The 26,845-nt window shown below is 44.2% G+C and overlaps 2 protein-coding genes across 3 annotated transcripts in view; one reads left to right on the top strand and one right to left on the bottom strand.

Annotated features, from left to right (window-relative positions):
- The window catches only part of LOC132832644 (zinc finger protein 271-like), a 64,467-nt gene that overhangs the window by 25,342 nt on the left and 12,280 nt on the right, over positions 1–26,845 (top strand). The gene's annotated exons all lie outside the window — the stretch shown is intronic.
- LOC132832988 (zinc finger protein 271-like) lies at positions 3,938–10,688 on the bottom strand. 2 transcript variants are annotated; one of them, XM_060851250.1, is made up of 2 exons: positions 10,656–10,688; positions 3,938–6,815 (listed from the first exon to the last, which is right to left on the bottom strand). In XM_060851250.1, the coding sequence occupies exon 2, from the start codon at positions 6,429–6,431 to the stop codon at positions 5,076–5,078; it is 1,356 nt and encodes a 451-aa protein (XP_060707233.1). In that variant the 5' UTR covers positions 6,432–6,815; positions 10,656–10,688; the 3' UTR covers positions 3,938–5,075. The 2 variants fall into 2 exon arrangements, with proteins under 2 accessions (XP_060707233.1, XP_060707234.1); XM_060851251.1 differs by lacking the exon at positions 10,656–10,688 and adding an exon at positions 9,766–9,824.

The following is a 26,845-nucleotide window of genomic DNA, read 5'->3' as shown; positions in this document are numbered from 1 at the left end:
AGAGGGACCGTATTGTTGAAGAGGAGAGTATGAAACGGACTGGTAAGCTAGAGGAGATACTTGTTAGGAAGGAAGATGTGTTGGGCATTTTGAAAAACTTGAGGATAGACAAGTCCCCCCGGGCCTGACGGGATATATCCTAGGATTATGTGGGAAGCAAGAGAGGAAATTTCAGAGCTGTTGGCAATGATCTTTTCGTCTTCACTGTCAATGGGGGTGGTACCAGGGGACTGGAGAGTGGTAAATGTTGTGCCCCTGTTCAAAAAAGGGAATAGGGATAACCCTGGGAATTACAGGCCAGTTAGTCTTACTTCTGTGGTAGGCAAAGTAATGGAAAGGGTACTGAGGGATAGGATTTATGAGTATCTGGAAAGACACTGCTTGATTAGGGACAGCCAGCACGGATTTGTGAAGGGTAGGTCTTGCCTTACAAGTCTAATTGAATTCTTTGAGGAGGTGACCAAGCATGTGGATGAGGGTAGAGCAGTGGATGTAGTGTACATGGATTTTAGTAAGGTATTTGATAAGGTTCCCCATGGTAGGCTTATGCAGAAAGTCAGGAGGCATGGGATAGTGGGAAATTTGGCCTGTTGGATAGAGAACTGGCTCACAGGTCGAAGTCAAAGAGTGGTGGTAGATGGTAAATATTCAGCCTGGAGCCCAGTTACAAGTGGAGTTCCGCAGGGATCAGTTCTGGGTCCTCTGCTGTTTGTAATTTTTATTAATGACTTGGAAGAGAGAGTCGAAGGGTGGGTCAGTAAATTTGCAGATGATACAAAGATTGGTGGAGTTGTGGATAGTGAGGAGAGTTGTTGTTGGCTGCGAAGGGACTTAGATATGATGCAGAGCTGAGCTGGGGAGTGGCAGATGGAGTTCAACCCTGCCAAGTGTGAGGTTGTCCATTTTGGAAGAACAAATAAGAATGCGGAATACAGGGTTAACGGTAGGGTTCTTAGTCAGGTGGAGGAACAGAGGGATCTTGGGGTCTATGTACATAGATCTTTGAAAGTTGCCACTCAGGTGGATAGAGCTTGTAAGAAGGTCTATGGTGTATTAGCGTTCATTAGCAGAGGGATAGAATTCAAGAGTCGTGAGGTGATGTTGCAGCTGTACAGGACTTTGGTAAGGCCACATTTGGAGTACTGTGTGCAGTTCTGGTCACCTCATTTTAGGAAAGATGTGGAAGCTTTGGAGAGGGTGCAGAGGAGATTTACCAGGATGTTGCCTGGAATGGAGAATAGGTCGTATGAGGATAGGTTGAGAGTGCTAGGCCTTTTCTCAGCGAAGGATGAGGGGTGACTTGATAGAGGTTTATAAGATGATCAGGGGAATAGATAGAGTAGACAGTCAGAGACTTTTTCCCTGGGTATAACAGAGTGTTAAAAGGGGACATAAATTGAAGGTGAAGGCTGGAAGGTATGGGGGGATGTCAGGGGTGGGTTCTTTACCCAGAGAGTGGTGGGGGCATGGAATGCGCTGCCTGTGGGAGTGGCAGAGTCAGAATCATTGGTGACCTTTAAGCGGCAATTGGATAGGTACGTGGACAATTAAGCTAGGACAAATGTTCGGCACAACATCGTGGGCCGAAGGGCCTATTCTGTGCTGTATTGTTCTATGTCCTATGGGATATTACTATATTCGAACAGTTACTGTTTAGGAGTTCAATAATCTATTATTCTGTTAGGTTTTCCAATAGATTTAAATATTCCAATTTCTTCTTTCCTTTGTTGTCTTTTAACTGTAATGTGTGAATAAAGTGTATTTTACTTTAAAACTGATCGTTTGACCACCTGAATTGTATCCAAAATGCAACGCCTGGCGCTTGTCTTTAGATTAAGAAAAAATTGCTTAGCGTCTAAGCTATCTTCTTAATATTTTGAGGGAATTTGGTCTGGTTCATAACATTAAGGGATTGTCTTCAGTCAGTGCTGCTGATGGACCATTCTGCTTTCATTCACTCAGGAAAGTTCCATAGTTCAGACACTGTTCAATCAGTGTGACAGGAATAAAATTTGAGGAACAGTCTACTCTTCCCAGGAAAGCACAGTGTTAGTTTTAGTGAGGACTTTGAACTTGCTTTCAAATCCCTCCCTGGCCTTGCTCCTCCCTATCTCTAATCTCTTCTATCTCTCAGTCCTGCACTGGAGTGTCAGTCGGGACTTTTTGTGCTCAAGTTGTGGATTCGGATTTGAACCCACAAACCTCTCACTCAGAACAAGGATGTGGGTTCAAGTCCATCTCTATCTGGATTATTCTATAAACATGGATTAAAGCTGACAGCAGGTCACTCTGAGGTCCTGGTACAAACAGTCCTTGCTCCTGACCACCAGTTATTCAACACAGCCACATTGTACAAAATTGAAGGAATTGTAGACACTTAATCTTTTACTTGGACTGTCCACTTCTAGACTCTGGTCTTCCTCTGCTTACACAACAATGCAAAACAAGGGTGTAATTTGTCAATGTTTTAAATCTGATATATAATGTAGTTTCTCCAAGAAAATATGTCTCCCTCTGTGATGCTTATACTTCTTTTGGGATGTCAGAAATACTGGTACAAATAATTATCCAATCCCCTCTGATCTGCAGTTGTTGTCAGGCAAATATGTTCACTTTTGCCCCTGCCCAGCTTGTAGCTTTCTCCCATATGAAACCAGTTTGTGTAGATTAATCAGACTTCTATCTTTAGTTGGAACAAACAACTTGGGCATTTATTATCCAAGGCCTTCTTAGAAGTAAATACTCTCAGTTCTCAGTTTGTCAGGCTCAGTTGGAAAATAATAAGTTCTTGCAGTTGTTAGGAGAAGAAAAACACATCTTTTGACTCTTGTCCACTAAACAGAGATCACAAGGATGTCCATTGTAGATTTTATTCATTGCTGTCTTCCTCTCTTCAACCATCCTTTTGTCCATTTCCCACCCATGGGATTCTAGATAGCTGTCAATCATTGATATCTAAATGCAAAAACCAGATTAAAGCACTAAAAAAAATTAGCGCACTAATTATTATGACCAAGAATTACACAGACTATAAACTATAGAGGGGGTTAAAATATATCTAAAATCTTAAAAAATTATCTTGTAGATATCTCCACATGAAGCGTCTGAGATCATGTACCAACCTTAAATAAAACTGCTGCCATTGGACTCACAGATTTTTGTTTTGACCACTTGGTTTGTAAAATTCTTTGGCAAATATGCAATAGCCACAAGCACATCAGTTGCAGGTTAAAGTTTACACCAGCCTCTGTGAGCTTTATCAGTGTACATGGCCTGAAATTGATCATATCAGGAGTTTCAGATGTACATTTTGACAAATGTAAATTACATTATTGTAATCTTTAACACTGGTTTATGAAACATCAACTAGGAACCACAGAAATGACTACAGGCCCGAATGGGAATAATGAGAGTGGTGAGTTTCTGTTGACTGCCCCTGTTTTGAGGTGGCTCCTCAAATTACGTTTGGTTTTTGGATGTTCTCTTTATTTCTGTTACGTTACATAAACAAGAGAAATAGTTAAAATACTTTAATATAGCCAGAACGATATTATTACCTCAATAATGCTGCAGAGAGTTTCTGATGTTTTCCATTTATGATACGAGTTTAAAATGTCACAGTTGGTCATAATTGTCTATCCCTCACACCTTTATAATAACAGAGGAGCGATGGAGGAAGAGACTGAAAAGCAAGGAGCGTAGGAAACAGGTGGAAAGAACAGAGAGAGAAGGCAGGAAGGGTATTGAAAAGGGATAGATAAGAAGGTGTAAGAGGAGGAGGAGAAATAATTGCTCATGCCCCCCTCCCTCCTGTTCTTGTGACCATCCTATTCACTGCCTTGGATGCTATCAGTTTGAAACACTCCAAGGATGAAGGATGCTATTCCCACACTGGAAATCTCTGTCAAACATTTACCAGGGAAACTGAGACAGCAGCTGCAATAAGTGAGATTTTATTCAGATGGGACAAAACCAAGTTTAAACCTTGATCTGCTTTTCAGAAGTAATTGGAGCTTTCCATATGGTGTGTAAAATGGCTACTGCCCTGAGACCTGTATTTAAATATAATGACATCAGAGGTCACAATAGTATAGCAAGCCAAAATATTGCAAAAAACACTACTTGTTCTCTCTTGTCTGTTACAATTATTTCTGTCCCTACACACACATTGTGTGTTTAATCTCTGAAGTGTTCAACTCTTCTTCTGGTAGATGTGCAAGTTGTTGGTTATTCATCTGGTGTCTGCATGTTATCCAAGAGCTGCTGTTAGCCACACCTAATTTTCTCAGGACAATGCCTTGACCCACCAGAATTCGTCTGCCTGATTTAAAATATAAACAAAGCTCTGCAATTAACTGTCAGTCATTAGCCGGTGTATTCTTCATGACAATTCTCTGCCAATCACTACTCTTCTATCATACAGTATAAATGTTTTTTTCTGTTTTGAATATCTTGCAAATTATCGTGATGGGTTCAAGATGGGTAGCTTTAAAACAAGCATTCTTTTTCAGCAATTGTCAACTTCCTTCAGAAGCAAAAACATATCCAATCTCTGTTTCTCAATGTCTGTGTACAGTGTTGTTCAGTTTGTGTAAACCCTCTGGATACAAACACAGCGGGCTGTCCTCACTGCCTGGGGGTTACTCCAAGTCCTGTTTCACTGACATCACACTGCAGGGTGACTCCATTGTTACATCATCATCCCTCAGCACTGGTGATGTCATCACTAGTTGTTTGATGGGAGTGAAAGCTGCTTCTTGTTCTGTGTCTCAGTCCCACTGAACATCCTGCACAGTGAGACTGGGTACAGGGAAACACTTATGAGGACACTCTGTGAAGAACTTTGTCAGCAGTCCTCATATGAGTTCACTGATGTATTAGGAGGTCCAACAACTGTGTCAAGTATGTAATACAGAACTCACATCCCTCTTTGAGTGTATTGATTGGCTGAAACATCCACTGACTGTGTGAAAGCCTTGTCAGAAATGTTGCAACTGAAGAGTGTTCTTCCTGTATCTGAATCCTGTGGTGACCCAGACAGTCAAAGACATGACAAAAGGTTCACAGTTAAAGAGTTACTTCCCTGTGTGGATCCTCTGATGGAGCAGGAGGTTCGATGACCGTGAGAATGATTTGTCACACACCTCGCACGCGAATGGTTTCTCCCCCGTGTGGATGCACTGATGTGTGTACAGGGCTGAGGACTGTGAGAAAGATTTGTCACATATCTCACATACAAATGGTCTCTCCCCTGTGTGGATACGTTGGTGAACACGGAGGATCGATGACTGGGAGAACGATTTGTCACAAGCCTCACACCTGAATGGTTTCTCCCCTGTGTGAATCCTCTGATGCAGCAGGAGTTTCGATGACTCTGAAAAAGATTTCTCACACACCTCACATGTGAAGGGTTTCTCCCCTGTATGGATTCTCTGATGAAGCAGGAGCTTTGATGACCTCGAGAATGATTTGTTGCAAACTTCGCATTTGAAGGGTTTCTCCCCTGTGTGAGTGCGTTGGTGTTTGCGGAGAGTTGATGAATCTGAGAACGATTTGTTGCATACATCACATGTGAACGGTTTTTCCCCTGTGTGAATGCGTTGGTGTACACGCAGTGTGGATGATGATGAGAATGATTTCTCACACACCTCACATGTGAATGGTTTCTCCCCCGTGTGAATCCTCTGATGGAGCAGGAGTTTTGATGAGTCACAGAATGATTTGCTGCATATCTGACATGTGAATGGCTTCTCCCCTGTGTGAATGCGCTGGTGCACGAGGAAGTGTGATGACTGGGAGAATGATTTGTCACACACCTCACATGTAAATGGTTTCTCTCCCGTGTGAATACGTTGATGTACACGAAGGCTTGATGATTGTGAGAATGATTTCTCACATACCTTGCACGTGAATGGTTTCTCCCCTGTGTGTGTACGTTGGTGTACCCGGAGATGTACCGAATTCAAAAATGATTTGATGCATATTTTACATGTGAACGGTTTCTCCCCGGTGTGAATGCGTTGGTGCACACGGAGATTCGCTAACATTGAAAATGATTTATCACATACATCGCATGTGAATGGTTTCTCTTGTGTATGAATGTGTTGGTGTACACGGAGGTTTGATGGCTGCGAGAATGTTTTGTTACAGAAAGCACATGAAAATGGCCTCTCACCAGTATGGATGCGGCGGTGATTCACTAGTGTGGATGACTTTGCAAATGTTTGGTTGCACACCTCACATTTGAATGGTTTCTCTCCCGTGTGAATACGCCGGTGATTTACAAGTGTCGATGACTGTGCAAAGGCTCGGTTGCACAGCTCACACTTAAACGGCTTCTCCCCAGTGTGAATGCGGCGGTGATTCACAAGCGTTGATGGCTGTGCAAAGGTTCGGTTGCAGACTTCACACTTGAAGGGATTCTCTTCCATGAAGCTACCCTTATGTTAACAGATCTACAACAGATGCAGTGTAAGCAGCCTCCCCCCCGCAGGAATGAGTCAATGGTTCACAAGCCTCGGTGAATGATTGAAACTCTCACCACACTTGGAGCCACTCACCCTGACCCATCACCCACAGCCCAACCTTCAGAGAGATTGGTTCTGATGGAAGGCCCACAGCACTGACTAGTTTCAGATTTGATGATGTGTCAAAGCTCCTCTGACTCGACCAATTTCCAAATGATGGTTTCACCCATCCTTCTGTGTGTTCAGCAATGCTGGGAAGGGACTGGCTGATGGCAACATTTCCTGGGGTGATGGGCAGGTTCCATCTTTGATGTCTATCCTTCTCTGGTCTAGTACGGTACAATCCTTCTGTAAAATAGGAAAGAGACACGTGATTTCCATCAGCTCTCTCTCCTAATTTGCTGAAAGGATGGATCCCTGTGTTTACTTTAAAATATAACAGGAGGGGATGGGTAGTACTGGCTGAACCAACATTTATTACCCTGGAGGGATGGTGGTGAGCAATCCTCTTGAGCCAGTGCAATTTGTGGACTGAGGGAGAGAACTCCAGGATTTTGTCACAGTGACAGTGAAGGAATGGAGATATATTTCCAAGTCAGGATGGTGAGTGGCTTGGAGAGGAACTTACAGGTGGTGGTGTTCCCATACATCTATTGACTTTGTCCTTCCAGATGGAAGTAGTCGTGGCTTTCAAAGGTGCTATCTAAGGATGTTTGATGAATTTCTGCAGTGCATCTTGGAGATAATACACACTGCTGTGATTGAGTGTCGATGGTGGAGAGAGTGGATGCTTGTGCATGTGGTGCCAATCAAGTAGATGCTTGGTCTTGGATGGTGCCAAGCTCCTTGTGTGTTGGTGGGGCTGTACACAACCTGGCAAGTGGGGAGTATTCCATCACACTCCTGACTAATGCCTTGTGGACAGGCTTTGGAGAGTCAGGAGGAGAATTATTTGCTGAAGGATTTCACGTCTCTGTCTTGTGGCCACTGTATGGCTAGTCCAGGTGAGGGATGGAGGGGAAGCCTAGAGGTGCAGAAGGTCCTGGTCAACAGGAAATGGAGATTGTAGTGTAGACAACGGTGATCACTGGGATAGAGTGGTATAGACAATTGCTGCTCACTGGGAGAGGGCAGTGCAGACAGTGCTGGTCACTGGGAGAGGACAGTGCAGACAGCGCTGGTCACTGGGAGAGGGCAGTGCAGACAGTGCTGGTCGCTGGGAGAGGGCTGTGCAGACAGCGCTGGTCACTGGGAGAGGGCTGTGCAGACAGCGCTGGTCACTGGGAGAGGACAGTGCAGACAGCGCTGGTCACTGGGAGAGGGCAGTGCAGACAGTGCTGGTCGCTGGGAGAGGGCTGAGCAGACAGCGCTGGTCACTGGGAGAGGGCTGTGCAGACAGCGCTGGTCACTGGGAGAGGACAGTGCAGACAGCACTGGTCACTGGGAGAGGGCAGTGCAGACAGTGCTGGTCGCTGGGAGAGGGCTGTGCAGACAGCGCTGGTCACTGGGAGAAGGCGGTGCAGACAGCGCTGGTCACTGGGATAGGGCAGTGCAGACAGCGCTGGTCGCTGGGACAGGGCGGTGCAGACAGCGCTGGTCACTGGGAGAGGGCTGTGCAGACAGCGCTGGTCACTGGGAGAGGGCTGTGCAGACAGCGCTGGTCACTGGGAGAGGGCAGTGCAGACAGCGCTGGTCACTGGGAGAGAGCGGTGCAGACAGCGCTGGTCACTGGGAGAGGGTGGTGCAGACAGCGCTGGTCACTGGGAGAGGATGGTGCAGACAGCGCTGGTCACTGGGAGAGGACGGTGCAGACAGCGCTGGTCACTGGGAGAAGGCAGTGCAGACAGCGCTGGTGACTGGGAGAAGGCAGTGCAGACAGCGCTGGTGACTGGGAGAGGGCGGTGCAGACAGCGCTGGTCACTGGGAGAAGGCGGTGCAGACAGCGCTGGTCACTGGGAGAGGGCAGTGCAGACAGTGCTGGTGATTGGGAGAGGGCTGTGCAGACAGCGCTGGTCACTGGGAGAGGGCGGTGCAGACAGCGCTGGTCACTGGGAGAGGGCGGTGCAGACAGCACTGGTCACTGGGAGAGGGCGGTGCAGACAGCGCTGGTGACTGGGAGAGGACGGTGCAGACAGCGCTGGTCACTGGGAGAGGGTGGTGCAGACAGCGCTGGTCACTGGGAGAGGGTGGTGCAGACAGTGCTGGTGACTGGGAGAGGGTGGTGCAGACAGTCCTGAAATTATTTTCAGTGGTTGAGAAGTCTAGGACAAGAACACTGTCTAAAACTTAGAGACAGACCAATCAGGAATGAAATGTGGAAGGGAATTTTCAATTCTGTGATTAAGCAGGGAACCAGGTGAACAGTGGAAGGGCCCTCTGATTGGGCTAGGCTTGGTTATGTCTAACATCTGCTTAGCCCAATATTCAGAAACAGATAAATATTAAATTGCAACAATCGGCTTAAGAATGGTCTGCCTCACTCGGACTTTCTGGGCCCTGTTTAAAATACACACTGATGGCTCCCACCTCTCTCTGTCTCTCTGCTCATCAGCCCTAACAGTCCCTGAAGACAACAGAGAGAGGGCAAAGATGTGGTCTTCCTGAAGGCTGTCCACGAGAGACGAGGATTCACTGTGGATGGCAATGAGTCTTGATATGGGTGGCTGCAGCTCCAGTGCCGCATGGGGACAAATCAAAGTGCTACACTCCACCAGGATACAGGCTCTTGCCTACTCAATACTTCATGCCCCTATAAAAGCGAGTTAGATTGTCAGTGCAGAGGAGGTTTGTGTCTGGCACCTCCATCAGATACCTTGTCTGCTGTCCATATAGTTAGCAATGGAACGCTCCTGGCACCACAGTGGTACTGCCCCTCGCAAATCTACCTTTAAACTTCACACTTCAACGCTTTCCACACGTCAACACGAAGGTTCGCACTTAAAAACATCAAAGGTCACTGACCTTTCATTACAAATAGGAGAACGTACACCCCTGATAGTTTCTGAACAAACTATTGCATGGGGAAAGGATGGTTGTTTGTGGTCAGCCCCACTTGCCTGTCCCCGAGGGGTTTGTTGGCATCAGGAAGGCCCTGGCAGGCTTTATAGTAAATACCGTTAAACAACAACAAGCCAGACTGTAAGTGACCGAATTGTCACAAGGCTGACCGACACAAAGGCACTTCACCTGTGACACCGAGACTTCGCATTAACATACAGCTTTCTTCTGAAGGAACCGCATGTGTGAAGGTGTAGTCACCAGAGCTCGGAGGATGCATTCTCCACCACTGGATATGTACCTCCTTTGTGTCGCCAGGCTTCTGAAAAGATCAGCCAAAAATCCCACTGTCCTGGGGAACTAAGGAGTATTCATGACATGTTAATAAATGTCAAACTGGTCCCCAAGATAGCAGTTACAAAGTCTGACCCTCATGAGAAAACAGCAAATGTTTAACCTGGTGTCAGGAAACTGAAAATCGGCCTTCTTATACCTCCAGGTGGACCTGCAAACCCCGCCCCTGGAAAACACTGGCACACAAAGGGTGGGAGATGCTTGGAATTTGACAATCAATGCTAAATTGATTGGTAATATTAAATCTTAGATTTCTGTTCACTAAAGGCTTGAGGGGATTTGGGGAAACAGCAAGTATATAAGGTTCTTTTACAGATGCGCTGTGATCTCAGTGAATGTAGGACACACTTGAGACACTAAATGGCTGATTCCTGTTCTTGTGTACAGTCTGCCAAAGAGGCAACATTCTCTCAGTAGCTCCCCTCTGACAGGGCAACATTCCCTCAGAGGGACTGAATTAATTCCAGTTCACAGGATAATAACCAGCTCCCAACACACAGGGAACTCAACGCCAGGAAATCAGTAAGAATCCTCAGACAGTCTACATCTCCCACATAATTACACCTCACCTTCTCATATTCAGGAATGATCCATCAACAAATCTCAGTCTGGAAATCAGAGGGAAATGCTTCCAATAAACACACTCAATATCCAACACACAGCTCCAGTCACACAGTTCAGCACAAAGCACCGAGTAAACAGCTCTCTCAGCTGGATCTTCTCACACAGCATAAGGGACATTTCCACCCCTGATTACCCACAGGATAGTCAGACTGCCTGAAGATTGGTGTGGATATTATGGGATACAATTTGTATAAAAGCTGCTCCTTCACTCACCATCTCCTCACTTGGTTTTCAGTCCCTATAGGAAGTGAACCAGCTCTGGAAGAGGAAGAGGAGACAATGGGCAGAGTGGGTGGGCTCTCTGATTGACGTCTCTCACAGTCAATACAAATATTTCTGGAGCAACATGAGTTTCCTGAAACTTGGGAAACTGACCGGGGAAATGGAGGTGACTTTGAGCAGCAGATCAGGTGGGGATTTAAACTTGTCATTGTCCCATCTGAGTAAAATGTTTTCTATCTTCTGGAAGCAGATTGGAGAGCACAACTGTACAGTTAATAAGTTTGCAGATGACACCAAAATTGGAGGTATAGTGCACAGCGAAGAGGGTTACCTCAGATTAAAATAGGATCTTGACCAGATGGACCAAAGGGCTGAGAAGTGGCAGATGGAGTTTAATTCGGATAAATGCGAGGTGCTGAATTTTGGGAAAGCAAATCTTAGCAGGACTTATACACTTAATGGTAAGGTCCTAGGGAGTGTTGCTGAACAAAGAGACCTTGGAATGCAGGTTCATACGTCCTTGAAAGTAGAGTTGCAGGTAGATGGGATAGTGAAGAAGACATTTGGTGTGATTTCTTTTATTGGTCAGAGTTCTGAGTACAGGAGTTGGGAGGTCATGTTGCGGCTGTATAGGACTTTGATAGGCCACTGTTGGAATATTGCGTGCAATTCTGGTCTCCTTCCTATTGGAAAAATGTGAAACGTGATAGAGTTCAGAAAAGATGTACAAGGATATTGCCAGGGTTGGAGGATTTGAGCTATAGGGAGAGGCTGAACAGGCTGGGGCTGTTTTCCCTGGAGCGTTGGAGGCTGAGGGGTGACCTTATTGAGGTTTACAAAATTATGAGGAGCATGGATAGGATAAATAGGCAAAGTCTTTTCCCTGTGGTCGGTGAGTCCCGAACTAGAGGGCATAGGTTTAGGGTGAGAGGGGAAAGACATAAAAGAGACCTAAGGGACAATATTTTCACACAGACAGTGGTACATGTATGGAATGAGCTGCCAGAGGAAGTGGTGGAGGCTGATACAATTGCAACATTTAAAAGGCATTTGGATGGGTATATGAATAGGAAGGGTTTGGAGGGATATGGGCCGGCTGCTGGCAGGTGGGACTAGATTGGGTTGGGATATCTGGTCGGCATGGACAGGTTGGACCGAAGGGTCTGTTTCCATGCTGTACATCTCATGACCTGTCCACATCAATGGTGCTGAGGTGAAAATGGTCATAGAGTGTCAAGTTCCTGGGAATGATGATCACCAACAATCTGTCACGACAGTCAAGGAAAAACAACAATTTCTTCAGAAGACTAAAAACATTCGGTATGTCCACAAAGATGCTTAATTTTTTTTGTAGATGCATCACGTCATACTGTGGCGACTGCACTTCCCAAAACTGCAAGAAACTGCAGAAACAAGTGAACACAACCCAGTCAAACATGCAAACAGTTTCTCATCCATTAACTTTATCTGTACTTCCTGCTGCCTCTGGAAAGCAATCTAAATAATCAATGGCCCCTGCATATACTCGTCTCCACACTCTTCCTTTGGGTAGAAGATATAAAACTTTGAATACATGTACAAACAGATTGCTGACTGTTGTCAAACTTCTAATGTGGAGGTGCCAGTGTTAGACTGTGGTGGACAAAGTTAAATATCACACAACACCAGGTTTTAGTCCAATAGGTTTATTTGGAAATACTAGCTTTCGGAGTACTGCTCCTTCATCAGGTAACTGGTGGGACAGGATCATAAGACACAGAATTTACAGCAAAAGATCTCAGTGTCATGCAACTGAAACAGTATATTGAACAAACCTAGATTGCTGTTAAGTCTCGTAGCTTTTAGACTGGGTTGCCAGTTTCGGTTCATTAATATGCAAATCCAAGAACTTCTTTCCAGGGGCGTTCTCAAGATAACTTAAGGTTTTATAAAAAAAGGTGACATCTCTGCTCAGACAATGCGTTAAAGGTGTGAGGTTAGAGTCTGTCTGTATCCCAATCTTGAGCCAGACTAGTTCGGTTTCCAAAGGAGGAATTTACAAAATGTCACATGGATTGAATGCTTGTACTGACTGCCTGCAGATTATGATTTTTCAACAAAACAGAATGTATTTGCAATCAGATCTCTGAACAGACCTCTCAAATGTTAATGTTGATCTCTCTTTCTGCACCTTTTCTGCGGCTGTAACACTGGATTTTGGACTCTGTTCCGCTTCCTGATGAACTTTCTTCGGTAGGATCTGCCTGTAGAGCACACAAAACAATTACTTTCTCTAAATCTTAGAACACGTGACAACAATAAATCAAATCAAATCTGTTGCAGCTGCTGTCTTAGTTGCCCTGGTAAATGTCTGACAGAGCTTTCTCATGTGGGAATAGCATTCTTCATCGTTGGATGGTTTTAAACTGACAACATCAGTGTGGGATGTGTACCCTGTGTGTGTTTGACAGCAGATCAGAAGAGGAAGACTCACAGCATCCAAGGCAGGGATGAGATCAGAAAGTGCAGAAGAGAGGGTCACTAGAAGAGCATTACTTTGTACCTGTGCTTGGACAGTGTCCTTTGAAGATTGGTTATGTTACTTGGGTGACTGATCCCTCACTCCTCCACAGATGTCCCTGTTGGTCTCTCACCTCACCTAATGAGACACCATTTGACTGACCTTGTGTCCCTGACCAGGGTTTGGGAGATGACAACTAGTTCTGGAACTTTGGAGAGAAACACAGGAAGGGTGGTGATCAGAGCTTAGTTCACAAAGATAGAAAGCACCAAATTTTCAATTTTGAAGGGAAGAGTGATAAAAACAGATTTAAAGGAAAGAAGGAGAACATTTGAAGAAAGAAAACCATGAACAGATCAGCTAACTTGTATTAACCCAGGTCATTCACACACCCAGATCAGGATCAAGACTCTTCTACCTCAGTCACTCATACTCTCATGTACCACTGACTTTAATGTCATTGATTGGGGTGTTGGCAGCAGGACCTGGATTTACAGGGAGCTCTCCAGGCACAGTTCATCCAGTGAGAGGAGGTTGCACTAAAGCTCAATGACTTGAGGGAGGGGGATATCAATACCAAGGTTTTTCAGATGGTCAGTGGTTGCCGTGGAGTGTGACAGAACTGGAACCGGTGGGATTTGGGGTTTTTTAAAGCTTGATACGGGTTCAGGATTCAAAATACAGTGTTGTGGCAGGAAACTCACTTTTGAAGTATCAGAAGGTATCCATGTTATCGACATTGGTTAAAACCAACATCTGTGATTGGAGGAGCAGCAAGGGCTGGAGTGACAGAGTCTGTGATTGGAGGAGCAGCAAGGGCTGGAGTGACAGAGTCTGTGATTGGAGGAGCAGCAAGGGCTGGAGTGACAGAGTCTGTGATTGGAGGAAAATTAAACCCAAACTAAACTTTTCTATGAGTTGCAAAGAGAGAGAGAGAGTGGTGGAAACAGTTCTCTTTTGCACAGAGCTTAAGCACCTTGGAGTTAAAGATACTTTTTTTCTTGGTTTGTAACTATTTAATTTTGAAAACCCTCTTTTTATTGAATATAACTAAATAGTCCCCTTCCCATCCCAGCTAGAACTGATGTGCTTTCTGGTTTTGTATATGTTAACTCATGTAACATGTACCATGTACTGAAAAGAATTCTGTTCACATTAAGTCAGATATCCAGAGGTTTAGTGACAACTAGCTGAGGGTACTGATCCAACTTTCAGACCTAAATATGGGGAGCAAGAGGAAATGTGGGGCTGGGCAGTGAGAGAAAAAGAGGAGGAGGGGTTGTGAGATGGAGGGAGAGTGAGTATGTGTGGGGGGAAGAAGAGGAGAGAAAGAAGAAAGTAAGGGAAGTGTTGAGTGACAATGGTCATTCAGGAAGAAAGAGAATGAGGGTCTGGGTGTTAGGGCTGAAGCAGTATGTGGCTGAAAGTGGTTCTCATTTAACATAAACTGGGGAAGATTTTTAGCTGAAACAGCAGCTTCCATAATCTCATTGAATTTAAACTGTAAACTACAGTAATTTAGCTGCCTTTATAGGAGAAGTATATCCAAGTAACTAGATTAAGGTAACACAAGAAGGATCTTGTGAAATATACACAATAGAACATAAACAGGTATAGCTGTAACATTTCAACTCCCCCTCCTACTCCACCAAGGACATGCAGGTCCTGGGCCTCCTCTATCTCCAAACCCTTACCACCTGACGCCTGGAGGAGGAATGCCTTATATTCCACCTTGGGACCCTGCAACCACATGGGATCGATGTGGATTCCCCAGTTTCCTCATTTCCTCTCTCCCCACATTATCCCAGTCCCAAGCCTGCAACTCAGCACTGCCCTCCTGATCTGTCCATCATTTTTCCCATATATCTGCTCCACCCCCCTCTCTGACCTATCACCTTCTCCCTCACCTTCATCTCCCTATTGTATTCTCAGCCAAGTCAATTTTGTGGAATACGTTTTGAAGGAGTTTCTTAACTATCAATTCAGGCACAGCTAGTAGTCCATCTATGTTATGGGAGACTGCTAAGGCCTTTGCTAGGGGACTAGTTATTTCCTATTCGCTAGCCGGAAATGACAGAAGAAGGAACAGCAGCATCTACTTGAGACACAGTTGAAAGCCGCCAAGGCGGCACATTTTGTACAGCCTTTGGTGACTAATCTACAGCGGATCATGGCCCTCTGGGCTGCCTTGAATTCAATATTAACACAAAACGCAAAGAAAGAACTTGCTTTTGCTAGACAAAGGCTGTTTGAATATGGGGATAGGCTAGGGAAGTATTTCCCGTACCTAACCAGGAAAAAGCACGCTCCCCAATGCATTACTGCAATCAGAGGCAGCGCCGGGGTCGTTACATACAATGCTAAAATGATTAATGAGGCTTTTCAGAGCTTTTACTCTGAATTGTATCAGTCTGAAGGTAGTGAGGACAGGAGGGCTAAAATGGAAACCTTTTTTAAGAGCCTGGACCTCCCAGGGGTAACCTTGGAACAGGCCTCTCTCCTTAATGCCCCCTTGACAGTTCAGGAAATACAAGAGGCAGCTAGGCAACTTCAGAGTGGGAATGCGCCTGGCCCTGATGGTCTTCAGGGTGAGTTTTATAAGGAGTTTATAGGGATTCTGTCAGGGCCGATGTTGGAGATGTACAATCACTCCTATATGTATGAACGCCTATCACCATCTTTGAGAGAAGCTAATATTTCCCTAATTCTTAAGAAGGGAAAGGTTCCTGAGGATTGCGCCTCATACAGGCCCATCTCTCTATTAAATTCAGGCTTCAAGATTCTGTCCAAGATCCTGGCGCTGAGATTAGAAAGGGTGTTGCCCCATATTACTAAAGAGGACCAGACAGGCTTTATAAGGGGCCGTAGGTCCTCTAATATTAGAAAGTTGCTGCATATGGTCCAAGCTTGTCAACAACGATCGATTCAGGGGTTGGAGATTTCCTTAGATGCAGAGAAAGCATGTGACAGGGTGGGATGGCCATATCTTTTTTATGTTTTAGAACAGTTTGGGTTGGGTGGAGTCTTTGCTAGGTGGGTAGAGGTTTTATATCGCCACTCTCTGTCCGCGGCCATCACCAACGGGTGAGGTCTGGGAATTTTACAATTGGCAGGGGTAGTCGGCAAGGCTGCCCCCTCTCACCGTCGTTGTTTACGTTGGTGATAGAGCCGATGGCACAGGCCATTCTTCAGGACATCCACATAACCGCTCCAGAAGTGGGATCAAGAGCATACAAGATGACCTCCGTACCCATTTGATACAATGTATATATGTCAGGATATAAGATTAATTTTGCAAAATTGGAGGCTATGCCTTTGGGGAACCTTAAAGATATGCCAGAAGTTGAAGATGGCCCTAAGTTCCCTTTTAAGTGGTCACAGGCAGGGTTCCAATACCTAGGCATTTTTTATTACCCCCAGGTTTGATCTGTTATTTCGGACTAACTTTGCTCACTTGCTCGACAATATTAGGCGAGATCTCCAGAGATGGGAGGCTCTTCCAAAATCATGGCTGGGCTGAATATCTTTCATTAAGATGAATGTTCTTCCTCATTTGCTTTATCCCATGCGTATGCTCCCTATAATGTTTCCCAGGTCAACACTGCGGCAGCTTATGGGGTGGTTTGGTTCCTTTGTCTGGCATCGTGGGCAGCCCCTCATCAAACTTACTAAATTGCAGTTGCCTCAAGGAGGGAGAGGAGTTGATTTTCCAGACATCAGAAGGTATCAATTGAGTTCCCTGCTGTCCTTTGTCTGTGATTGGGTAGGTAATGATCCAAACTCAATATGGTTGGATATCGAGGCCTCCCAGGCAAAGTGCCCTCTTATTAACCTGTTGTTCATGGATAAGATGAGGACAGGTATGGACCATTGCTGGAACCCCACTGTCATTAGTTCAGTCAAGGCATGGAGGGCGATGCATCAGAGTGAGGGTTGTTTATCCAAGACTTCACCACTTACACCTATAGTTGGCATGCCAGGGTTCTGACCAGGGATGATGGACTCAGGGTTCAAACTATAGGAGCAAGAGGAGTTTCTAATTTGGAAGACTTGTTCGAGGGGGAGGTTATGATGTCTTTTAAGCAACTGAGCCGCAAACACGGGTTGCCCAGCAGAGATCTTTTCGGTTTTTTTCAGGTTAGAGATTTCATCCAGAAGAAGACTATGCTTTTCACAAAGCCCTATAAGTCTGATACAGAGAGGTTGTTGCTATGTTCCACAAGCACCCTTTCGGTTAGTGCCCTCTATTGCCTACTGGGTGGCAGGGCCTGGCAGGATATTAACTGATTATGTGAGGTCTGGGAGCAAGAGCTGGGAGTGGAGATCTCTTCTGAAATATGGGAGAATACTCGAAAGATCTCAATCTGTAACAGGACATGCGCTACGCAGTTAAAGGTTCTGCACAGGGCTCATCTGTCTGGCGAAGTTTAAAAAAGGGGTATCTTCAGAGTGCCCCAAATATAAAATAATGTCAGTACTCTTACCCATTGCTTCTGGACATGCCACAGACTCCATGTTTATTGGAGCGCTGTGGTGGGAGAGATAGGGAGGGTATTGAGGACTGACGTCAAAGTAGACCCAATATCTTAGGTCTACTGAATTTACCATCTTTAGACGGACATGGGAAGAAACTATTTAATATTCTTGCATAGTCTGCTTGGAAGAATATTCCGATGAACTGGGTGTCTGAGAACCCGCCGGGCTTGCTGGGATGGCAGAAATCAATTATGGAGCACATTCCCTTGGACTTTTTTACAAACATGGTGCACCACACAACAGACAATTTTTATAAGACATAGCAGCCCTACTTGAGTTATTTGGAAACAGATTTGACAGTTGTCTTAACTAGGGCGTTTGTTTAACCAAGATGGTTAGATTTGTCAAAGCCCTGGGCCCTGGAGGGGGTCTCCTGAGTTAATATGGGTATATATACAATACTCCCATTCCTTTGTTTGGGAGCTTTGTGCCGAGCATAGCTGTTCTGTATTCTATGTTCTTTTTGCTTTTCTATTTTTTTGGTGTTGCTTTGCACAGTGTTAGGGTTTGTTTGTATTAGACGGTAGGTTAGTAGTTAGGAGACAGTAGTTGTATTGTTTTTGTGTTTGTTTTCTTTTTATTGTATTGATGTTTGTTATTGATTGTATTTTTCAATAATTTTATATGTTTGTAAAGTTAAAAGAAATTGCTAATAAATATATATTTTTAAAAAATGCTGATCAAGGACTGCGTTCCCGGCTGCTCTGATGTTCATTATGGAATAGAAGAGACATGTCGAACAAACATGATGTGAAGACCCCAGGTAATTGTAGCCACATGCCATGTATCAAAAAGACATTTAAGTAGATGGCCATGTTGGGAATTAACTGCATTTTTGTGGATACTTAAACTAAAGTGGATCGAAGAGGTCCCCTTTCTATAGGCAGGGGTATGCTGTATAACTGGGGAAAGAGCAAAGTCTGGAGTATGGCTGGACAAGATGTATTGTGAAGGCTGAAGGAGAATTGATTTGAAAGGGGTCTGGTAAACATCCTATGATCATGGATAACATAAAGCTGTCTGTGGACTGATCATGTTGCCAGGCGAAAGTGGGTACCGCAGATGCTAGAGATTAAAGTCAAGATTAGAGTGGTGCTGGTAAAGCACAGCAGGTCAGGCATCATCTATGGAGCAGGAAAATCGATGTTTTGGGCAAAATTTCTGATGAGGTGCTTTTGCCCAAAACGTCGATTTTCCTGCTCCTCGGATGCTGCCTGACCTGCTGTGCTTTTCCAGCACCACTCTGATCATGTTGCCACATAATTAACCTGATTAGATGGGTAAGTAATCAATTAATAATTCAATGGGTTTGTCACAGTCAGAGTGGGCTAAAAGCAAATGTATTAAAAGTTTATGTTTTTGTTTGACTGTCCAGGGACTGTCTCCTCACCAATGTAAAACGATAACCTTTTTGATACTTGAAGTGGATCTGGATATCAAGTGACTTGGATATCATGCCATGTCATTTAGTCATTACACTCCAACAATGGGAAACACATAACGGTGTTCACTTCGTTCCACGTGAGACACATCCAAGGTTTTATATATCCCACTCAGAAAGCCTCCCACTCCCACACCCCCATCCCCCCAAGAATGAAGAATGCTATTCCCACATTACATATCACTGTCAAAAAGCTTGAGGAAAGAAATTGTGAAAAAAAGGTGTTGATGAAGTAGTGAATGTCTTGCTATTAGTTTTGATTAAGTAAGATGCCATCAGATAGGAAGGTCCCAAATATAACTCACTATTTAAGTCAGGAGGGAAACAGAAAGCAGGAACAATAATGGGCCAGCTGGTTTGAATTCTGTCGTGGGGAAGCTGTTAAAGTTGATCATGAAGGAGGCTACGGGTCAGCACTTGATTTTGTGAAAGGGAAATCATGTTTAACCAATTTATTAGAATTCTAATAAAGTATAAAAAAATTTCTGTAGTAAAAGGGTACTTTTAGATGTACAGTACTTGGATTTCCAGAGGTATTTAATAAGGTGTATAAGGTATATCAGAACAGATTACTGCACAAAGCTGGTGTTCATGGTGTAGGGATTAACATACTAGGGTGGATAGAAGATTGGCTGGCTGGTAGAGAACAGAGAGTTTGCTAAAAAAGGGCCTTTGTCTGATTGGCAGGATGTGATAAGGGGAGTCCCATCGGGTATGTGCCAAGGTGTCAGCATTTTACAATTTATATTAATGAGTTAGATGAGGGGAGCAAGGGCATTTGAGCTAAATTCACACATGACACACAGTAAATAGAAAAGTATGTTACGGAGAATAAATAACAAGATTGCAGACAGCTACAGATAGGTGGAGTGAGTGGGCAAAAATCAGACTGATGGAATATAATGTGGGAAAATGAAGTAGTTCATTTCAATAGAAAAATAAAATAAAGCAGAGTATTGTTTATATGGAGAATAACTGTGGAATTCCAAAAGGCAGAGGTATTTACTTTTGATCTATTGCATTAGTAACAAAACACTGGTAAGCAGGTACAGAATGTAACCTAGAGGGTGAATGGAATTCTATCCTTTATTATGAGAGGGATTGAACATAAAAGTAAGGATGTTCTGTGTCAGTTATACAGGACATTGGGGACACCTCATCTCAAATACTATGTGTGTGCAGTTTTGATTTCTTAATGTAAGGATGTAAATTAGAGAGGTCTACTAGATTGATATCTGGAGTGGGTGAATTGTCCTATAATGATAGGTTTTCAGGCTGGGCTTGTTTCCACTGGAGTTTAGACAATCGAGGGTGTCGTAATTGAAGTGTCTCAGATCCTGAATGGCCTTGACCAGCACCTGGAAAGGATGTTTCCTCTTGTGGGTCAGTCCAGAACTAAGGGGCACTGTTTTAAAATGAGGAATCACCATTTCAGGACAGATTGTTTTTTTTTAATAGCAAGAATATACTTGATTCATTTAAAAAAAATTATTGTTCAGTACAATGTTTCCAGCAAGGAAAAAAAGGAACACAAGTGATGCATTGGAATTTTACATCCATGGAGCTACTGTGCAATTGCAAATAACAAGGGCATGTTTAACTCATGCTGGAAGAAATTATTTCCATTTTGAGGCAATGGCTGGGAGGTCTGGTAAGTGAATGGATCCCCATTACACTTTGGCAGAAAGACATTAGTCTTTTCCTACTGTGCCTTGGTGACAGCTACCCCAAACCTTGATGTATCCCTCAGCACTTGGTCCTGGAACGTGGATTGTGCCAGTCAACTCCTCACACTGGAAGTTAAACACATTTCAAATGTCTTTCACCGAGTTGATGGGCCTCCGGTGCAGCCAATGTTTGTCTCCATGTGCATCCTGGGGAATAGACAGTAGAGCACAGAGACCCATGTCATGGAGCTGCTTGGGATGAACCTCGACAAAAACTACTGCATTTCTCTCCGGACCTTCTTTGCAAAGGCACATTCCAGCAGGAAATGAGTGACAGGCTGTTCATCAGCGCAGCTACTTTGAAGGCAGCATGAAGAATCTGATGGGTAGTGCCCTTCTCACAACCAGCAAAGCAATGTCCTGATGAACTTGTGGTCAAATGTGTTTTGCAAATTTTTCCACAAGTTTCAGTTAATACTGAATAGTTCAACTAGTTGGCGCATTCCACAGTGTTGAGGCCAGGCCCATCCTTTGCAACACCGGGGACAGGTAGAATCTCAGAACGTGGTGGTACTTGGTGTTTGTGTGTCAAAGATCCATGCGCAGTTTGGTGCAGCCACTCCCCCCGCCATCCAGAGTTTTGTACACAGTGTCCCTGTGGACATGGTCCATCACTCACTTCTAAATGAAGTGGAACATAGTTTGAGTGACTGCAAAGGCACAGCTTTGGGGAATGGGCCGGACCTGGGCCACATGCAACAACACTGAGAGTTCCTCACACCTGATGACCAGGTTTATACCTGCAGTGGAAAGGAAGCACTATTACCATTTGCCCAGTTTCTGCCTCAGCTTAATGAATCACTCCTCTCAAGTTTTTGCAAACGCCTCAGCCCCTCTGAACTATATTTCCAGCACCTTCACATCATCTGTCCTGACATTGAGGGTTAAAGGATCAATTGGTCCAATTCCCAAAGAATATGGCCTCACTTTTGCCTCGGCTTCCCTCACACGTGGTTAACAATGCCTTCCAGTGCATTTCCTCTACTACCTGCACTTCTGCCCTTGAACCCCACCCCTCCAACAAGGACAGAACCCTCCTGGTGCTTACCTTCCACCCAACAACCTCCAGATACAACACAACATCCACCGCCATTTCTGCCACCCACCACTAGAGACACATTTCCCTCCCCACCATGATCTTCAATCCATAGAGACCATTCCCCCTTTGACTCCCTTGTTAGGTCCAAACCCTCCACCAACCCACCCTCCATTCCCAGAACTACCGCTGCCACCATTAGAAGTGCAAAACCTACACCCAATTCCCCCCTCTCACTTCCATCCAAGGCCCCAAAGGATCCTTCCACAAGGGAGAGAATAGAGCCCCTCAAAGATCAGCAAGGCTGCCTTTGTGTGGAGCCGCAGAAAATGGGGGGGGGGGATACTAAATGAGTATTTTGCATCAGTATTTAATGTGGAATACTGATTAAATACTTGCAATTGTCCATATTACAGAGGAGGGAATGCTGGATGCCTTGAAATGCATAAAGGTGGATAAATCCCCAGGACCTGATCAGGTGTACCCTAGAACTCTGTGGGAAGCTAGAGAAGTGATTGCTGGGCCTCCTACTGAGATATTTGTATCATCGATAGTCACAGGTGAGGTGCCGGAAGATTGGAGGTTGTCAAACATGGTGCCACAGTTTAAGAAGGGTGGTAAGGACAAGCCAGAGAACTATAGACCAGTGAGCCTGACATTGGTGGTGGACAAGTTGTTGGAGGGAATCCTGAGGGACAGGATGTACATGTATTTGGAAAGCCAAGGACTGATTCGGGATAGTCAACATGGCTTTGTGCATGGGAAATCGTGTCTCACAAGCTTGATTGAGTTTTTTGAAGAAGTAACAAAGAGGGGGATTGATGAGGGCAGAGCAGTAGATGTGATCTATATGGACTTCAGTAAGGTGTTCGACAAGGTTCCCCGTGGGAGACTGGTTAGCAAGGTTAGATCTCACGGAATACAGGGAAAACTAGCCATTTAGATATAGAACTGGCTCAAAGGTAGAAAACAGAGGGTGGTGGTGGAGGATTGTTTTTCAGACTGGAGGCCTGTGACCAGTGGAGTGCCACAAGGATCGGTGTTGGGTTCTCTACTTTTTGTCATTTATATAAATGATTTGGATGCAAGCATAAGAGGTACAGTTAGTAAATTTGCAGATGACACTAAAATTGGAGGTGTAGTGGACAGCGAAGAAGGTTACCTTGAATTACAACACGATCTTGATCAGATGGGCCAATGGGCTGAAAAGTGGCAGATGGAGTTTAATTCAGGTAAATGCGAGGTGCTGTATTTTGGGAAAGGAAATCTTAGCAGGACTTATACACTTAATGGTAAGGTCCGAGGGAGTGTTGCTGAACAAAAAGACCTTGGAATGCAGGTTCATACGTCCTTGAAAGTAGAGTCGCAGGTAGATGGGATAGTGAAGAAGGCGTTTGGTATGCTTTCCTTTATTGGTCAGAGTATTGAGTACAGGAGTTGGGAGATCATGTTGCGGCTTTACAGGACATTGGTTAGGCCACTGTTGGAATATTGCGTGCAATTCTAGTCTCGTTCCTATCGGAAAGATGTTGTGAAACTTGAAAGGGTTCAGAAAAGATTTACAAGGATGTTGCCAGGGTTGGAGGATTTGAGCTATAGGGAGAGGCTGAACAGGCTGGGGCTGTTTTCCCTGGAGCGTCGGAGGCTGAGGGGTGACCTTATAGAGGTTTAGAAAATCATGAGGGGGTATGGATAGGATAAATAGACAAAGTCTTTTCCCTGGGGTGGGGGAGTCCAGAACTAGAGGGCATAGGTTTAGGGTGAGAGGGGAAAGATATAAAAGAGAGATAAGGGACAACTTTTTCATGCAGAGGGTGGTACGTGTATGGAATGAGCTGCCAGAGTATGTGGTGGAGGCTGGTACAATTGCAACAGTTTAGAGGCATTTAGATGGGTATATGAATTGGAAGAGTTTGGTAGGTGCTGGTAGGTGGGACTAGATTGGGTTGGGATATCTGGTTGGCATAGACAGGTTGGACCTGAAGATCTGTTTCCATGCTGTACATCTCTATGACTCTATCTGACAGATTTTTCTGCACCTCCACACACGTCACTTTTTGTGTCCGTTGCTCTTGATGTGGCCTCCTCTAATTAGGGCAATAGGTGTTCAGTTCTTTCTTTTCCTGAGATCCTTACACACTTGATGCACCTGCAAACTCCAACTTCTGTGAACAAGCAACATTTAGTAAGCTCAGAACAGATGAAGCATAGGAGAAACCCTGAACACTCCTCGCCATGCTTGCAAGGCATGTCCAGGAATGCTCTCTCTGAACAAAGGAAACGATCCTTCCTTTATGCAAAGTCTTTACATCACAGTCAGTAATATCCACAAGATAACCCCCAGCCGCTCCCTCACAGTCACATGCCACTCAAGACACCATCCAGTGACCACCTCACCTCCAGGAACAAGGTAATGCAAATCATCCATTAATGGACAGATCCTGTGTGAATTGGCTTTTTTTGTCAGAATTTCAATTGCAATGTTCCAACTGATTTCTGAATAGGTGGCTCAGTGGTTTGCACTGCTGCCTCACAGCACCAGGGTCCCAGGTTCGATTCCAGCCTCTGGTGAGTGTCTGGGTGGAGTTTGCACATTCTCCCCGTGTCTGCGTGGGTTTCCTGCGGGTGCTCCGGTTTCCTCCCACAGTCCAAAGATGTGCAGCCCAGGTGAATTGGCATTGGTAAATTGCCCATAGTGTTCAGTGCATTAGTTAGAGGGAAGTGGGTCTGTGTGGGTTACTCTTCGGGAGGTCGCTGTGGACTGGTTGGGCCGAAGGGCCTGTTTCCACACTGTAGGGAATCTAATCTAATCTAATCAGGTAATGATGATGCAAATGGCTCTGGCAAGGAATGACAATGTGAATTCACTTACATTCGATCTATAGAACAGAGACATCCACCCTCCCTCCGGGGCATTCAATTTCTGCAGGTCAGCAAAGCAAATGATCTCTTCAATATTACATTCCCTCCTTTTACCATTCCATGATAACCACCCAGATGGCAGTACTGTCTTCTTCATAAGAATCTTACTGCCCGTATTTAAGCAAGTTATTGATGCACAACATGCAATGATTATAACAACAAAAATTATATGTCCATGCAGTAAATAGGATCTGCAGGATCCTTCCACATTGAAAACGTTCACTAGTAAAGTTCTTAAATCCACAGTACTTAATGACCACTCCGCCCTTTCCAATTTGAGTGGAAATGAGCCAGTTTTCCAAAATCTCTCTTGGTAAACTCCAACCCGAAAACAAAATCCAGTCTGTCCTTGCACATCACTCCTTGGAGAAATCTGAATTCTTGGATAAGGGCAGTTAAACACATAACAAAGCTGATGAGACTTCCATCCTCGCGGAGACGCTTCAGATGGAGGATACCAGCGCATCTGAGCATGAAGTGCAGCAGCTGCAGCAGAAGGGGAGGTGAATGCAGCATTCTTTGCTGCTTCAGCTCCCACTCCTCCTTCAAATGTAACAAAATCATCTGGCTGTTTTGATGTTAGCTTGATCAGTGAACCTTCATATCCCTTAAATGGTCGAAAGAGAAGTTCACGTGGTTTAATGCCTGTAGGAAAGCCACTGACAAAAAGCATATGGACCTCCTCTTCTCCATTGTTAGCTTCTTCACTTTCCATGCTCATGACTGGGGAGCTGATTGAATCCTTTGGATCAGGTTGTGGAGGGTTGGGCGGTGGTCCGAAGGTGTGTTTTAACTGTGAATGGAGAAACTCTAGAGATGATGATAGCTCCTGAAAGTATCTGCATTTCCTCTTTCATTCCTTCCTTGCCAAGGTGGGTATCAGTATGAAGACAGTCACACATTTAACCACACGAAATTGTGTCTGCCTATTTCAACATTCTCAGTTGCCTTGAAGTCTGTCACCCGGTTCACTGTTTATGACATTATCATGTTTTATACAATCCATAAACTTCTAAATTGTACTGCCGAAACAATTCAGTCATTTATAAACAATGGTCCTAAAATCAAACCCTTGGATACTCCGTTCAGGTTAATCAAAAATTATTTTCCTTTAACAAGTTAATACTTGGCTAATGTGAAAGCTGTCAGGAAAAGTATTTGAAAAATCTGGAACAGCAAGAAAACAACAAAATGTTTCCTGCGCTTTAGCCATTGAAGAGGCAGTTTCAGTTCAGATTTAAATCTCAAATATCTCAAACCAAATCTCAAACAAATGCAGGATATATTAAAACGTGTTCTCCAAATGAAACTTCCCAAATAAGACAGTCAGAATTACAGTGGCAACTTTGGTAGAGATGAACATTCTTTGAATTTGCAATATGAAGGGGGCTAATGAAGTCTTAACAATAATTGACAGAACTGAAACAGCTCAGCCTCAAGTTCTAATATTCTCTAAAATCTTAACAAAACATCAAATTAAAATGCACTCTTCATTTTGTGAACACTCTGCATTAAAATAACAGCAAAGGTATTTTAATACAATATTCTCATCTAGCTAAGGCATGACCACTGACACAATTGTTTCTTTTTAAAGAGACACTGTAGAATTTCAAACAAATTGGACTCAAGGTCCTCAATCAATTTGTTTTAAGGTTACAAGTTTGATCATTTTAGAAAGGTCTTAATATATAATTTTAATGTAAAAACAAAATCTGCTCGAGTATGTAGCCCACAAAAGACATTGAATTGAGATCCTAATTCAAATAAGGCAAAACAGTTACTTTGATATTTTCTGAACCAGTATTTTAACAAACCACAATACTTAAATATCCACAATATTTAAATATTAAACACATGCAATATGGCATAATTTACATTGAAACTTCCTTTTCGACCCAAATATTACTATAACCTTAATTTCAGTATTTCTCATTTTTTTGCAACCTCTCGATGAACTTACACTTATGAAAAGATAAAAACTTCACAGCAGACCACATGGCGCCGCAGTCCAGGCCACCC

The sequence above is a fragment of the Hemiscyllium ocellatum genome, chromosome 35, assembly GCF_020745735.1.
Source record: "Hemiscyllium ocellatum isolate sHemOce1 chromosome 35, sHemOce1.pat.X.cur, whole genome shotgun sequence".
Lineage (NCBI taxonomy): Eukaryota > Metazoa > Chordata > Chondrichthyes > Orectolobiformes > Hemiscylliidae > Hemiscyllium > Hemiscyllium ocellatum.
The sequence above is the reverse complement of the archived record's forward strand: the minus strand, read 5'-3'. Positions and strand labels throughout refer to the sequence as shown.

Bases quoted from the DNA above. Each gene is read 5' to 3' on its own strand.
- LOC132832988 (XM_060851250.1), bottom strand. From the start codon at position 6,431: ATGGAAGAGAATCCCTTCAAGTGTGAAGTCTGCAACCGAACCTTTGCA.